Consider the following 17294-nt stretch of genomic DNA (forward strand, 5'->3'; position numbering starts at 1 on the left):
CAGACCAGAAAAACTATGTTGGGAGGGGATGACGATGTTGGGAATGGCTCACAAAGCCTCAGGAAAAAAGGAAAAAAGGAAGAAGACGATGGTGGGATGGGGCATCAGTGGCGCCTTCACTGTGAAGCTTCTCCAACATCACAATGATGTCGTTCTTATCGACCCGAAGGATCACCTTGAGATCCCGTATGGCCGACTAAGATCCATTGTTCAGCCTAATTTTGTCGAAAAGTGTCTCGTTCTTCATTCAGAATACCTACAGAAAGGCAGGCACGTGGAAGGTTTTGCAGAGAAGGCCTCCATCACTAAGGTTGTGACTAGCACTGGCGAAATATTGCCTTTTGATTTCCTTGTCATCTCTACAGGTTCTGTCCATACCGGACCTGCCCAGAAAATAGACTGCATTCAAGGAAATTAAGCAAGGGTTCTTGGCCCAAAAGCAAGCCACAGTTCTTGCAAAAAATATAAAATAGATGATAAGAGACCCTGAGAGCAAGCTTAACGGTTACCAACCACTTGCTGCACCCATGGGCCTTGTGTCTCTAGGTCGGCATGTTGCTGTTGCACAGTTACCCTTTGATGCAACAATTCTTGGCTAGTTGCCAGGCTTGTTGAAGAGTAAAGATCCTTTTGTGGAGAAGACACGGAAGGCCCTCGGTCTAAAGAATTAAAATTATGGCACAACATCAATGTTAGAGCTGTTGTTGTCATCAATCCTGGAAATACAACAAGAAAATCAGACAGTGTGTTCACACGTCATTGGAGTCATAATAGGTCTGCAATCTGTAATTCTATTACATAGATCAAAAGCTTGCCTTAAGCTTTGGGCTGTTGATATGTTTCATGCAATACAAGGTTCAATTGTACAGCTTAATCTAGGAACTTTAGAGAGTGGAGAACGTGTTGTGGAAGTTGCCACTGCAAGCTAATTTGGCTTTCTATTCATCTTCAGTTATTGGCAGAAATAAAAACAGAGACTTGACATCATTTTCTCATCTTGCTTATTCGTTTGATTAATCTTCTATCTTGGAATTTCTCAAGGACCTATGTGGTCGCAACTTTGCTTTCGAAAACCCTTCGACATCTTTGGTGAACCCGACGTGAAAGCGTCGCATTTAAAAAAATTCAGGATGGGAGATACTTCAGCATCAATTTCAGCCCCTTCTACGATTCTTGATTTGTCCTCCACTTCGACTCCATCATTGACTTCTGCTTCAAGTACTTCTACGGATGATTTAAAGCAGATTTTGTAGAATATGTCTATGTATATGCAGCTTCAAAATCAACAGACACAATTGTATATGTAGCAGCATCAGTTACATCAACAACAGTTGTCTCAGCAAAGGCAACTATATTCGAAGCGAGAGAATGCAATTAGCGCGACTAAGGCAATTGAAGCAGTTGAAAATGAAAAGAAGCTATTTGATGGCCATAATGTATCGGCTTATTTGAAGATGTATGAGATTAAGATGGGATTTTTTGGAGTAACGACAGGACTTATGAGTAAATATTTTCTTTGCCTTGTCACACCTGCCTTGAGGGTAAAAGTGATTGATCTTTTCCTTCAAAATTCACATTGGCAAGATTTTAAGAAGGCCCTGAAAGAGGAGTATTTTCTTGAGGACTTTGGGATGGCTATACGGCAGTCATTCCGAGAGTGGGTCTACATGCCAAACAAGCTGCTTCAGAATTGATACGAGAATTTGAAGAGAGATATAGTCAGCTTGATGCCATTGAACAAAGAGCATTGGATATTGAGAAAGTTGAACTTTTCTTGCAAGCTGCAGATCCTGCTCTTCAGGAAGAATTAGGAGAGCTTCTTGAGGGTCGCACGAAGCCTATGGGTCTTAAAACAAATTGGCAAGATGCCCAGGATGCGGTCTCGACTTTGACCAAGAGGCGGATATGGAAGACCCGCCTACAGAATGGATCTATGACACCAATGCCGTCTTCTGCTCCTATGTCTGCTTCTACCCCTATCATTTCTTCTCTTCCTCAGCCAGTTACTTGGCCTATGCCAGTGCCTACTGTTTCTAATCCTCTTGTTCCTCATGTTCCAAGACCAATGTCGGCTCCTACTCCAAAAAATCATCCGCTCCTTTGGTTCCTTCCTCTCTTGATGACATAATCAAAGGCATAACGAATTTGACACTGGAGTCGGTTAAAGCAAAATTGGTGGGGAAATTAAAAGAGCAGTTTGCCTCGACTGCGCCTACTATTTCTTCTAGTGCTCCTAGTGCACGTAGGAGTGCTCCTAGTGCACCTAGGAGAGATCGAAGATGTATTTGGTGTGATAGTACGGACCATCAGCATTACAGGGATTGCGAATCTTTTCAAGATGCAAGGAGGAAGAATTTGGTATTTTGGGGACAAGATCGCAAGATCTGGTTGATTGAAACAGGAGCTCCGCTTGCTACCAATTTTGGGAAAGGCGGAATAAAGAAATTAGTAGATGACATGGCTACACGTACTTCTTATGTGGCAGCTAGAGGAGATGCTTCTGCATATGGAGTCCAGATCGAGAAAGGTTCAGAGAGTTAGTCAGCATTATGGACCTATGCTATAGAGACGGCAAACAAGGGAAAAATTCAGCAGACTGTTTTGACTAGTGCAGGTTCTAGCATCAGATCTGAGACAGGTTGGGATTCGCCTGTTGACAGGTACACTATTTATGCCTACTTGGCTAAGTCTCAGGGAGCAGATGTGCTTGTTGAGGAGAAGCGTAAGAGAGATGAAGAGAATCCAAATGCAGCTAAAAAGACTAGAGAGGTTGAGCTTGTTACTCCACCTACTGCAAGGCCGTCTTCGAGACCAGGGCCAGAACGACAAATGGAGGATGCTCGAAAGAAAGAAAAGAGGCAGGAACCTAGACAGAGAAAGCAGCCAGGATTTAGATTAATGTCCGATATTGAGACATCTGCGGACATGAAGAAAATCTTTAATGATAAGATACTTGGCAGTGAGGTGACTTTTACTACTTTTGAGGTTTTGGGCATCTCGAAAAGAGAGTTTCAAGATCAGTTCCAAGCAGTCCTGAAGAGGAAAAGACATACATTGCCTACTACTGATACACAAGGAGTTTTGATTGGGGAGTTGGATGAGGATGAGGATGAGGTTATGGTCAAGAATTCTTCAGTTTTTCTGCATACAGAGAAGAGAGTTCAGCCTATGCATTATGCTGAAACTGATGAGTCTATCTTGGTACTGCGTAGTCATTTTTTGCGGAGTCATTGGGCTAGGGCAACTACAGAAACAATGGTAAAAATTGGAGAGAAACAGGTGCCTTATGTTGCTTTGGTGGATCATGGTTCAGAGATTAATCTCATAGTTCGTGGAGTTTATGAAAGTCATAGATGGCCTATGGATGCAGAGCATGGGTGGCGTATGAGAGCCGCCAACAACACTGCAGGTGATTTGTATGCTGCATGTCCCAGTGTCAGGATTTCTATTGGAGATGTAGAGGAGGATTTCCATTTCTTTGTGCTTATGCACGGATTCGCAGTAAAGATGGTATGAGAGCAGTCCAGTTTATGACCGTGCGTGTAAATCATGCTAGAAACAGGGATACTCTTCGAGATGCGCCTTTGCCCACTGTGAGGGATTCGGGTTTTCATTAGGTATAGCTGTTCCGCGAGATGATGGTGGTACAGAGCAGAGGAGATTGGAGTTCTCGCCTCCTGGTAGCAGTGTTTTCTCCTCCAATTTTGTTGGAATTTCGGCAAACAGTTCGATGAGTTATCAGAAGATTTCTAAGTTGCCTAGAGCTGCCAGGCAGTACATATGCAGGAAGGAGAGAGATTTGAAAAATGCAGGTATTTTAGAGGATGATGAGCATATAGATGGGATGTATGATAGTATGGTTTGTGCAGATACGATGAAAGAGATGGAAAATATGCTAAAAGCTGATATGTAGAGTTGTCTCAGCAATGTATCAGTGCAGTCCCTGGATATGTTTCATGAAATTTCAGATTTTGTGTCACAGATAGAGTCGGAGGCTGAGGTGACTCAGCAAAAAGTATTGAGAGCTGAAGAAATTCAGCAAACAGAGTTTCTGACTGATTATGATCAGCCTACATAGACACAGAGGGCTGAAAATTTTCAGCCAACAGAGTTTACTGCTGAAATATTTCAGCATCCAGAGTTTAGGGCTGTTTCTATGCAGTCCATAGAGCAGAGGGCTGAGGATATTCAGCCCCACCAGAGGGCAGAATTGCTGATTTATAGCATGATTTGAGTAATGCAGAGGATCATAATGAAGCCAGGGTTGATATGAAATACAAGACTCTGGATAAGAAGGTGAAGCTAGTAGCTGGACCGCTTCCACTTGACAGTGATCAGCAAATAGAGAGGATTGCCAAGCAGCCAATTTTGAGGAACCTAGAGCATATAGACCATAAATTTTCAGCAGAGACTCTTGCTGAATTAAAAATTGGAAACGGTGATTTCTTGCTAGCCTCAGAGAAGCAGTGCTTTCAGGATATGCTTGAGTGACATGGAAGGGGGTTTGCTTTCTTCTCGCATGAGATTGGATGTGTGAATCCGGATATTGTTGCCCCTATGGTGATCTTTACTATTCCTCATATTCTATGGAACCTCCGACCTATTCCAGTGCCTAAGGCACACCTGCCAAAGCTAGTTGACTTGTTGAATGAGAAAATCAGGATGCGGATCCTAGAGCCGTCATCTGCACCATACTCAAATAGGTGGTTTACGGTTCCAAAGAAGAATGGTACTCTCCGATTTATACAGGACATGCAGCCAGTAAATAGAGTTACTATCAGGAATGTTGGTATAGGTCCAGTCGTGGATAAGCTTGCAGAAGCATTTGCTAGACGTGCCATCTATTCTTTAGGTGGCTTGTATTCGGGATATGATCAGTTTTAGCTAGCCTTGGAAAGCAGGGACATAACCACTATGAGAACTCCTATTGGGCTTGTCAGGATGTGTACCTTGCCTCAAGGTGCCACTAATTCTGTTGCGCATATGATGAATGCCATGCATAAGGTCCTTCGTGAGTATATACCTCAGCTTACCATGCCTTTCTTGGATGATGTGCCCATTAAGGGGTGTGCAAAAGAAGAGAAGAATGAGAGTCTAAATGAGCAGGGATGCAGATACTTTATGGCTGATCATATTGCAGCTTGTGAAAAGATTTTGGCCAGGTTAGAATAAGTGAACTTGACACTATCAGGGCAAAAATCTGTTTTTGGAGTAAATGAGGACATCATTGTTGGACATATGTGTGGGTATTATGGCAGGAAAGCTTCATGTGCGAAGGTGGATGCTATAGGAAAGATAAAGGAGTATTGTTCTACCACTTTAGAGGTACGGAGATTCATTGGAACCTGTGTGTTTTACATGATTTGGATACCCCATTTTGCACACATAGTAGATTGTTTATATCAGCTGCTTCGAAAGGGGCAAAAATTTTATTGGGATGAGAGCCGCACTAGAGCCATGCGGAAATTGAAGAACTTATTACAGATTGCTCCTACTCTCAAGAAAGCGGATTATAATTGCGGAAGGCCTATTGTATTGACAGTTGACACTAGTCCAATTGGCATAGGTTGGGCTGTGGGTCAAGATGATGCAGATGGAAACAGGTACGGTATTCGGTTTGGGGCAAAAGTCCTAAACGAGAGACAGAGGAGGTATCCGCAAATCAATAGGGAATTACTGGGAATTGTTACGGCTCTCAAATGTGACAAGGAGTACTTTATTGGAGCCCCAATTGTGGTAGAGACAGATTGCTTGCCATTGATGATAGGTATGATTACGAGTTGCTCTACTCCGGATATAGCTATACTGAGATGGATCGCATACATCAAGTCATTAAATCTAGAATTTAAACACATAGCAGGGAAGGATAATCCAGTGGCGGATATGCTGTCTAGAACCAGATATGATGATGAGGAGACACTACTTGCAGAAGAGGATGATGTAGAAATTTCAGCCCCGCTATGGTTGATCATGTTTGCCATGTCTATGATATTGTGGCTTTCATAGAAGAACTCTATGTTGGAGATTGGTTGCAGATTGGCAAGTACCTTAGTACACTAAGCAAAAGAGATGAATGGACAGATGAAGAGTTCAAGAAGATCAGAATAAAAGCCTATGGTTATTTTCTGAAGGACGGATTTCTTTGGAAGCACCCGAAGAAAAGAGGTGGATTACCCTTGCGGGTTGTCTGCAATAAAGAGACCCAGTTACAAGTGATGAGAGAGTTTCATGAGAGTCCTTGGGCTAGTCATAGAGGAGTGTGGGCTACTTATGAGAAAATCAAGGAAAAATATTGGTGGAAAGGCATGTACAGAGATGTTTCTCGCTTTCTAGAGACTTGCAGAGACTGTCAGATGTATTCAGTAGTGCGTCATCGAGATGAGCTTCATCCGACCTATCCGCTATGCATTCATTATAAGTGGGTAGTTGACTTGGTTACTATGCCGATGGGTCTATGGCAGATGAGATATATTGTATTGGTTAGAGAGGATCTTACCAATCATGTTGAGGGCAGACCTTTGAGAACGAAGACCACTAATGCAGTGTGTAAGTTCTTATTGGAAGAAATTTTCTACAGGTATGGCTGTGTGGGTAAGATCACTGCAGATCGCGGTGAATTAGATGCAGATGAAGTTAGGGAGTTTTTCTCTCAACTAGGAATCAAGTTGGCTCTAACCACAGCATACAATCCAGAGGGAAATGCAAAGAGTGAAAGAGGGCATCCACCGATAGTGAAAGCATTAGCCAAAGCATGCAGAGGATGGATTGGAGAATGGCCAAGACTTCTACCATTTGCTTTGTGGGTTGATCGTACGACTCACAGTGCTACCACAGGATATATGCCTGCAGAGTTGATGTATGGTCAGAAACCGGTTATGCCGACTGAGACTTGTACTTTGACTTGGTCAGTTTTACCTTGATAGGAGAATTTGACAAGAGAGGAGCTCTTAGTTCTTCGGATCCGGCAATTGGAGAGAAGACCATAGGATATTCAGCTAGCTATTGACAGGTTGAAGGTTGCTAGACTTAGAAATAAGGACAGGTTTGACAGTAGGCATCGCTTGCGGCCTAAAGCAATAGAAAAGGGAGACTTGGTATTAGTCTTTGATAGCAGCCTTGAAAATCAACATACTGCACTTCGGAAGATGGTGAAAAGATGGATTGGGCCGTACATAGTCAGACATGTCTTTGACAATGCAACATATGAGCTGACAGAATTGGATGGGACAGTGCTCAGAGTGCCCATTGCAAGAAAAAGAATCAAGATTTTCAAGAAAAGAGATGATGAGGATTATACATTGGAAGAATTTGCAAGAGAAGAGCAACGAGAAGAAACTCCAGTAGAAGAGACAGATGATATGACAAATAACCTTGCTGATATACCAGAAATAGTCAATGAAGAGATTGATCTGTTCATGGATCTTGACGATAATGATCATGGGTAGTTGGCACATCCAGAGGATGCGTAGGATCAGAGGGGGTGGATGTTGTACTACTGCGTATCCGAGGTGTGGAATCCACCAAAAAGTTTGTGTGTGTGACATTTGTTACTTTGTGCATACTTAGTCTTTGTGTTTGCATTTTGTTTTGCATGGGCTAGAGATCAAACCTCATTGTTTAGTAGATGATTTGATGTTCACCCAAAAGCACACCTACAGACCCCATGGAGGTGGGCAGCATAATGATGAACAGGAGACAGCACATCAACATGATTTATTTCAAATGAAAGCCATTGTGACAATAAGGTTTGTAAAAGATGCCAAGGAGCATATGGATGTCCAAGGCTCCAGAGGTGATTGAAAGGCTAATTAATGATGGAAAACGTCTAGAAGCTCTTTCGTTTGCTTGTACCTTCAGACATTTTGAGAGTTGTCATCCTATAAACCTACTTAAGGCACATCTAAATGAAGTTACAGAGGCAGCAACTGCTATCATAAACAGGGGTGAGAAGGGTGCACAGAATGAAGCAGGAATCTGAGTTGTTGCCTAATATTGCCGACGTCAATCGAGTTAAAAAAATGATTATACAGATGGTATTATCTTGTCACAGACGCAGGAGCATGGTCGGATATGAGAGTGGCAAGTTGTACGAGAAACTTCACCTGGTTCGGCCTTTGAAGGGACAGATAATGCTGCTCTTGTAGGTCCCATACTGGATCCAGTTCATGACGATGGGTCAAAGGACACTAAGGTTGTCAATCAGCTTAGTAATGTGAAGGAACCTCAACATTTTGGAGAACCTTTTTCATGTAATGATGCTGACAGTTTTGAGCAGGATACTCATCAACAAAGCTACTCAAGCCAATGAAGGAAAGCCACTTCCACTTTATGAGAAGGCGTTATGTGGGTTGACAGCTGGAGCGATTGGTGCTTGTTTTGGTAATCTTGCAAATCCTTGAGGCAAGCTCAAGAAACCTCAATCCCTCTCCCATGAGCTTCATCCTCCATAGCCACGCGCGAGACAAGAGAAGAGAAGAGAGGAGGGGAAGATGAAGAGAGAAGATGGAGAGCTTCTTCTCCAAGATCCCTCACTCTCACACAATCACTCCCTCACTCTCTCACACTCTCTCAATCGCTCTCTCAAGCACAAGCAAGAAGGCAAGAAACAAGAGAAGAAGAAGAAGAAGCTTTGGCCACACACAAGAATGATCTTCTCATTCACTTTTTGAACTTTATATACATGCCCTACTTTTCATGGGCGGTCATCCCCTTTTTTACATGGCCGGCCATTAGCCTAAGCCCATTTCTCATTTCCCACCGTTCTAATCTATCCTATTCCCAACTAATGCATACAATTTGCACAGGAGTGAGCCTGGTGCTCTTTTACAAGGATTCGGGAGCGCTTTCACACTTAATGGTGCACTTTTTACTCTTTTACTTTCCTTGGGCGACTCTAAGACTTCCTGAGGTTCGTGCCCATGCTTTTAATTTTTTCAGGGTCTGGTTACCGGTTAAGGCGCCTTTTTCTTCCTTTTGTCCTGCGCCTTTTGCTATTTTCTTTTTTCCATTTCCCGCTCCTCTGTGCTGCGGTAAACAGTAGGCATGACTAGTTTCTGTCCATACATCAACTCAGCTAGGATATAACCTGTGGTTACACTGTGGGTAGTGCGATCAGCCAATAAGGCGTAAGGCAACAATCTAGGCCACTCCCTGACCCATCCATCGCATGCTTTGACCAAGGCTTTCACAATCGGTGGATGGCCTCCCTCACTCTTCCTGTTGCCTTCTGGATTATATGCTGAAGTCAAAGCAAGTTTAATGCCAAGGTGAGAGAAAAACTCCCTAGCCTCATCAGCATGCAAGTCACCTCTATCTGCTTTAATTTTCCCAATGTAGCCATACTTGCAAATAACATCATCCAATAGAAACTTACAGACCATTGAAGTAGTCTTTGTCCTCAATGCTCTTCCTTCCACCCAACCCAATTCGTGAGATCCTCTCGTGCCAAAACAATGTAACGCATCTACCACAATCCAACAAACATAGCAATCAAATCAAGAACCCACTTATTGTGAATACATAGCAGGTAAATAGGGTGAAGCTCCTCTCTATGCCTCATTGAAGAAAACAACTGACAATCAGTGCATGTCTCAACAAATTGTGAGATATCTCTGTACATGCCTCTCCATTAGTAGCGCTCTCTAATCTTCTCACAAGTCGCCCAAACAGCTCTATGTCCTGCCCAAATACTTTCATGAAACTCTCTCATGATTCACACCTGTGAAGCTCTGTCACATGCAAAAAAAGCATGTAAATCTAGCACTAATGATTCCCTTTAGGATAAAATAGTATAAGGTGCTAAGTGCCACTGAAGTAGCAAAATATACACTTCACTTCCTACCAATTGTTAATGCCTAGGCTATTCATAAACTTGCTCATCTATGAGACTACAAACTAAATCTTAGGCCTCATAATGTATACATAAATCAAGCATCCAATAAGTTACTAATAGAGAAAGACATCAAAGTAATCTCTAACATCATGAAGGATCGGCTTCAAACTTATCTCGATAGGAATAGCAATAGGCTTGTGGTCATTGTGACCAAATCTTTTAATAATAACTCGAACACTTTGTCTAATAAAAGCAATGCCTCCATCATTCTACTTGAATTTAATGCTTAAATAATGATGCAACACATCCAAACCTAACATGTAAAAAGCTAAATTTAACTTAGTCTCAAAATCAGTAATGTGTCGCATTAGTACTAGTGAGAGGAATATGCAATTGATCCAAAACTAACATGTAAAAAGCTAAATTCAACTTAGCCTCAAAATCAGTAATGTGGCTCACTAGTACTAGTGAGAGGAGCATGTCACACAATGATTAGAGGCACATCACCCTCATGTCAAACATATAAGAGGCACTCTATTGGACTATTCCAAAAACTATGTGCAATTACAAATGCATGTATGTGAGTTCTCATAACAAGCCTGAGATGCTTAGACTATACAATGCACTTTTCAAGTTGCACACTTTATTTTCTTGCCCCTTTTGTACAAAACTTGGAAAACATACACTTCTCATATAGACCACCATTCAAAAATGAAGTTTTGATATCCAACTTTTATAGATTCCAACTGTTATAAGTTGCTAATGCACATATGATATGAATTGTTGCCATACAATAAGTGGGAGTAAAGGTCTTATCAAAGTCAATGCTCTTTTGTTGAGCATAACCCTTTGCCACAAGTTAAGTCTTATAATGATCAACATTTCCATCTAGATTATGCTTCAACTTGTAAAGCCACTTAGTACTAATGGCCTTTTTGCTAACATGCAAGTAGCATTAGAACCAAGTATCATTTTTTGACAATAGCATCATATTTACATTGCACAACAACCATTCAATTTTCTAACTTTTGTACCTATTCACATAGACTAGAAACAAACAATGCATAATAGTTTGATGCACCAAAGACACTGCGAGAGTCAAAACGAATTTAAGTAGACAAAGGTGCATCTAACTTATCATCATGCAATGTTTGTACCAACCATTTTCGGCATAGTCTTGGACTTCTCAATCTCTATTCTCTCATTAAGAAGTGCATCATTCACATCTATATTAGAAATGGGATGATTTTATGTAATCATGAGAAACCTATATATGCTAAAAATTTACCTCATTTGGTGCTACATATGACTACATATCACTAAAAAAAGGCTATATATGAGTATACATTTGTCTCTTTGGTGTATGAAAGCAAAGTTTGAATAGAATCTTCCACAAAGACAACATCATGTTTGACCAAAATACTCTTAATTTGTGGATGGTATAACTTGTAACCTTTGCTTTCAATAATGTAGCCAACAAAAATGCATTTCATAGCTTTATCATCCAACCTCTTATGTTAATGCATTGATACTAAAGCCTAAGCCAAGCAAGCAAAAATATGCGAGTGATGGATAGCACTTTGCTATGTGAAGCCCTATATAGAGTGATAGATTGCAATGGTTTAGCGGGACACCTATTAAGTACATAAGTTACAAAACAAATAATCTCAAGCCAAAAATTATCTTGCTAATCTTGAATTTTAATCATGCATTGTGCCATCTCCATGTGAGATCTATTCTTTCTCTTAGCCATACCATTTTGTTGTGGTGTACACAACATTTTACACTAGTGTTCTATCCTAGGTTTGGCTAGATATGCAATAAAGTCCTTAGATATATACTCCCCCTCAATCAAAAGGGAAAGCACCCACTTTACATCTTGAAATTTTTTTAGCCATGCTTACAAACTTCTTGAAGCACAAAAACACTTTTCTTTCAAAGCATATGCCCACGTGTACCTAGACTAATCATGCATGAAAGCCATGAGATATAGGTAATTACCAAAAGATAGCATTTATATTGAACCAGAAATGCCATTGTGTACAAGTTGCAATATGTGAATAGCTCTTACTGAACCATATTTTGGAAAAGAAACACGCTATATTTTACCCAGCATATAATCTTCAATATGTGTTTTGTAGGTGTCTCAAGAGTAGGCTATGGAGACAACATTTCTAGAGCAAGCTAAGCAATTTGGTAAAATCCAAATGATCAAAATGTCTAATTGAAGTAGCTCTAAATTTGAAAATTTAGATAACCAAAACATGCAATTGAAATAGCTTGTGGATTTGCATCTACACCTATCATGTCTTTCACATATTTACCATAATTATTTGAGCTTGTGTAGCCTACAACATAGTGAACAATGTGCAATAATGACATCACCATGAGAGAGATCATCAACTGTACATCTATCATCAAGAAACTTCATAATCAAGCTAAGCTTGACATATACAAAAACTTACAATAAATTATTCTTGACATGTTATAAATTCAACGCATCTATAAGTTACTATCATTAATAGTAGTCAACAAGATAATAAGATAAGAAGAGTTATTGGCACATGTGATAATACTAACCTTAGGGGAAGGCTCAAGAGAAGTAAATATACTATCTTGACAAGCAATATGCGCTTTAGTGGCACCATTGTTAAATTACCATATGTATGAATCCACAATAAATATACAAGAATAATGTAAAGAAGGGTTATATCTACATTGCATACTAAATGCCCACTTTGAATCATACACAACATTTACAAATTTAGGACAAGCCATAATAATGTCTTTCATCTTAACCTCTTTCATAGCAAGTTTAGGGCAATCCTTAATGACATGACATTTTTATGATGCCTATAATAAATCTTACTCTCATTTGTCTTCTCAACCTTATCAACTTTGTTTGTGTGAACAACATTTGCAAATGTCTATTTACTAGTAGAAAATATAGCTTTTCCTTTACTTTTTTGACTAGCCATAAAATCTTGATTTGTGACATGCATAATGCACCTATTTTGTCGAGATTGTTCTTTTTGCATGAAAATAAAAACCAAGTCATCAAATGATAAAGCATTCAAATTGTGTTTCATATCAAACAGAGAGTAGATATAAAACTTTGACAAGAATTAGGAAGACTATTGAGAACGATTTGCATAAGTAAACTATCTAGTAAAATCTTATCTATAGCAATCAATTGCTCCTTAAGATCTTTTATCTTTTTCAAAAAACTGTCCATGAAGTCACCTTCATCCATAAATTGGCTCTATAATTGCTTACATAAGTAAGCAACACATGCCTCATTTCTTCCTTGATATAAACATTCAAGCATCTCCCAAGTACCTTTAGTTGTCCTATATAAATGAATATGTGAGATCATGGTACATTTAACAAACAATACAATCAAAGCATGAGCCTCTACATATTTCCATACTGATGAATTTGCTCAAGAGTAGGTGATGATGATGCTCCACCATTCACCCAAGTAGAATTAGGACTTGCAACATCCTCAATAGTATCTATTTTTGCTATTTCTACTATACTTCTAGCTTCTAACATATCACCAATACATTTTTTCAATTCCATGCATAGTGTTTCAAAGCCTCTTTGCAACTAATACATGACACATCACATAAGCCCATAGTGATCAAGTTGGTTCCATCCAACTTGTCCTCCATTATAGCCAACATACTGAATACATCATTATTGCTGGCAATGGCCATTGATTGTAGTTGATGTGAAAGTTTCATGTATAAAGGAAAATTGTTATGATAATTGCTATGAAAAAAAGATGATTTTATATCTATTTATTTGTGTAGATTTTCATTTATCTATTTCTCACATGATTCACAACTTATTATACAAGGGACCATGTGTAACACCGGTTGCATGATGTTTGGTAGATTGATGGTAAGGAACTAATGTGTTTTATGTTTTATGAGTAGACTATTAGATGGAGTTATGTGGATTAATTATTTAGAGTGAAGCATAACTCAATGTGGTGCTTCATTAGCATTAAATTATTGTATTTTTGGGGACAATTCATTTATTTGGTAGTAACCTTTGTGTGAGGCCTAAAGTGATTTTTTTCAAAATGAAATGTGAATATATCCATTTCTAGTCACATATTTAGAGATAATAATCTATTTGGTAAACATACATATGCACAATTCATTTATTTGGTTGTGACATTTTGTGGGGCCTAAAGTGATAGATTATTATTTTTGTAAACTTTAGAATAGATGATAAGAGTTAGAAATTATTTAGAGATTTATCTCTAAATATGGATATAGATGATAAATGCAAGAAGGTAGCATCACAATGAAAAGAAATATCCTCATGCATATAGCTAGAAAACTCTTGGAATATTGTCTAACGTAACATGTGACTTGTATAAATGGCCTTAAACAATTGACAAGTCTCCAAATTGTCATGAACCATGGGTGATTCTACTTTAGTAGACATGCTTTCATTGTTGAGATGCTCATTTCTAGTCACATATTTTGAGATAAATCTCATGTTGGAAGAGTCAAAGGTTGTATTTGTTGGTCGAATTCTAGTAGAGGATGATATTATTCATGATGATTTGGAGACTTGTTATTGTTTAAGGCCGTTTATACTTGTCACATGTCTTGGTAGACAATATTCCAAGAGTTTTCTAGATATATGCGTAAGAGATCTTTTAAAGGACACTTCGAATAATATAATGTGTTTACATGACTTTAGAGAGGACAATTTGAAGGACACTTCCATTGCACTTGGAGACATTTCAATCCTAGAGGGCCACCTACATATTCCAATCTTGGAGGTGGACATCTACTTCTAAGTCCCTAAGGGCGTCATCATAATCCCACTCACCATGATTTTTGAGATTCAGTTTCTATCTTAAGTTCTAGACATAGCCAAGTGAACATTTTGGATATTACGGAATACTATTTCATTTTTCTAGAGGAGTTTCCAAATATTCGAGGAGAGTTCTAGTCCAAGATTGACTACTAGAGTTTTAGATACTAGATCCCAAGATCATAATTAAGTTTTTTGAGTACCAAGTTAGCCTTGGCATACACCTGTTGCACCTTTTGAGAGGGGTCCTTATTGTCATCCATTCATCAAATCACTTCATGCTGGGTCTTCATTAGTTTGGCATTGAGGGGACTTGGGTGTTGAGATTAGTATCTAGATCCTTTTGGGCATGCCCATATTAATCATGGGTACCTGACTTTCACAGTTAGCACACCTTGAGTGGCATCTCTCATTGGTTGATCGTGTAACTACCAAATTAATTGCACTACCAACTTCAATGCCAATTGTAGGTGGTGACCATGATAGAAATGAGATAGAGAGGTATATGGATGCATGATGTGTTTTTGCTTGAAGGCATGTTGGTGAATATATGACCCACTTCTTCATAATGAGAAGCTCACTATTCAAGTATTGCAAATAAACCTATTAAGAGAGAATTGTTTTGTGTTTTGTGACATTGATGATAAACGTGATATTGTATCCAATGATAATGTTCAAAAAAAAAACTTTTATAGGGTGGACCAGAATTTGTAAAATAGCCACATGTTCCCTTTGGACAAGGATTTCCTATGATTGAAGCAAAGTCTTCCCATGGCAATTTCGGTTCTTCATTTCATTCACAATTCATTGAACTCAATCACAACTGCGAAATAAGTAAGCCATTGTGTGGAAATTTTGCAAATAGAATGTGCAAAGGACCACTCATCCCCAAAACATAAAGAAAAAAAATGTGCTTGTGTGCTTGTGTGTCTATACTTTAAGCACTCTACATTCAACACCTTGATTGCTTTAGATGCTCTACATTCGACACCTTAATTGCTTTTCAAAGTGATGCCATGTAAAAGTATATATGTACATGCACGTGCATGCGTGTGTGCGTGTGTGCGTGAGTGTGTGTGTATGTGTGTGTGCGCGCGCGCGTGCATTGCATGTGTTTAAACATGGTGAGAATTCATGTATTGATCTTTACATTACCCTTGTTATATTGGCACCTTAGTCCAATGACTTGCTTTAGTCTCAAATATAGAAACAAGAGTTTGATTGATACAATACATAAAGGTTTCAATATGTTCCTATTAAAATTAAGTTCACTTCTTCCTTGATTGAAAATCATTTTCCAAAATACAAGCCAAGCCTTAGTGTATCTCGAGACTTGTTGTTTCTATTTTCATGTAATGTTGGTGAAATGTTACATTTAGGAATATATTTCAAATGCTTATACAAATAACCTTTTATGATAAAATTTAGCAATAGTTTAGCTATAATTAAACAACACAACTTGCATTTTTTAAAGGAAAATGTTGCAAACCATGGAGGTCAAAATGTTTTCTAGGGGCTTGAAACATGGTTAAGATTAAATACTTGGCATGTTTTGGATTGACTTTTTCTTTTTATTTATGTCCTTTTGTATTAGGATAAGTAAAGTTTTAACAACATCTAAAAGATGCACCAAGACAAAGCCTTTAAAAAAGTCCTTGGCACAGGAAAGCTAAGCCTAAGGTCTAGTTTGTAATTTTATCAAGAGATTTAGTAAAAAACTTACACATGTGAGAAAACTTCCTAGCTCCTTTGAAGGTATCCACAATAGGCAAATAGTAGACCTTAAATGTTTCACTGAGATTTGAAGAGTTAGGTACTTCATTGAAGAGTTTAGCATTCCTAAACATCCACACGTGTTGTATGTCCATTCTTCAATTTATGTCCCAAGCTCTCAAGGACTCTTTATCCATGAAAGGCCCCTCTCCAAAAAGATCATCCTCATCCTAATCTTCTCATCAATAGCCTACATTCCTAGCTAGAATAGACAAAATGAATAGATACAAGACAATCGTACCAATGAGATAGAACACTTTGTAAGGGCATTCAACACGTTGTACAAAATACTTCTATTCTAATAAATGAAAAAGATGCATAGGAGTACACCAATATTTATGAATATATATATATATATATATATATATACATATATATATATAAATATACATATATATATATATATATACATATATATGTATATATATACATATATATGTATATATATACATATATATGTATATATATACATATATATATATATATATATATATATATATATATGTATATATATATATATATATATGTATATATATACATATATATATATATATATATATATATATGTATATATACATATATATCTATATATATATGTATATATACATATATATATAGATATATATATATACATATATACATATATATATAGATATATATATATGTGTATATATACATATATATATATATATATATATATATATATGTGTATATATATATATATATATATATATATATATATATATATATATGTGTGTATATATACATATATATATATATATATATATATATGTATATGTATATATACACACATATATATATATATATATATATATATATATATATATAT

At 38.0% G+C, this 17294-nt stretch overlaps 1 protein-coding gene across 1 annotated transcript; it reads left to right on the forward strand.

The window, feature by feature from the left end:
• Positions 1-28: 28 nt before the first annotated feature.
• On the forward strand, positions 29-418 carry LOC148040230 (uncharacterized). The gene has a single exon (XM_087663385.1). It carries the CDS (start codon positions 29-31, stop codon positions 416-418), a length of 390 nt encoding a protein of 129 aa, XP_087519511.1.
• The last annotated feature ends 16876 nt before the right edge of the window (positions 419-17294 follow it).

This window comes from Lygodium microphyllum, chromosome 2 (assembly GCF_053477565.2).
Source record: "Lygodium microphyllum isolate KBCC chromosome 2, Lygodium_microphyllum_v1.1.10, whole genome shotgun sequence".
NCBI lineage: Eukaryota > Viridiplantae > Streptophyta > Polypodiopsida > Schizaeales > Lygodiaceae > Lygodium > Lygodium microphyllum.

Excerpts from the sequence above, each read along its gene's own strand:
- LOC148040230 (XM_087663385.1), top strand. The coding sequence starts at position 29 with ATGACGATGTTGGGAATGGCTCACAAAGCCTCAGGAAAAAAGGAAAAA.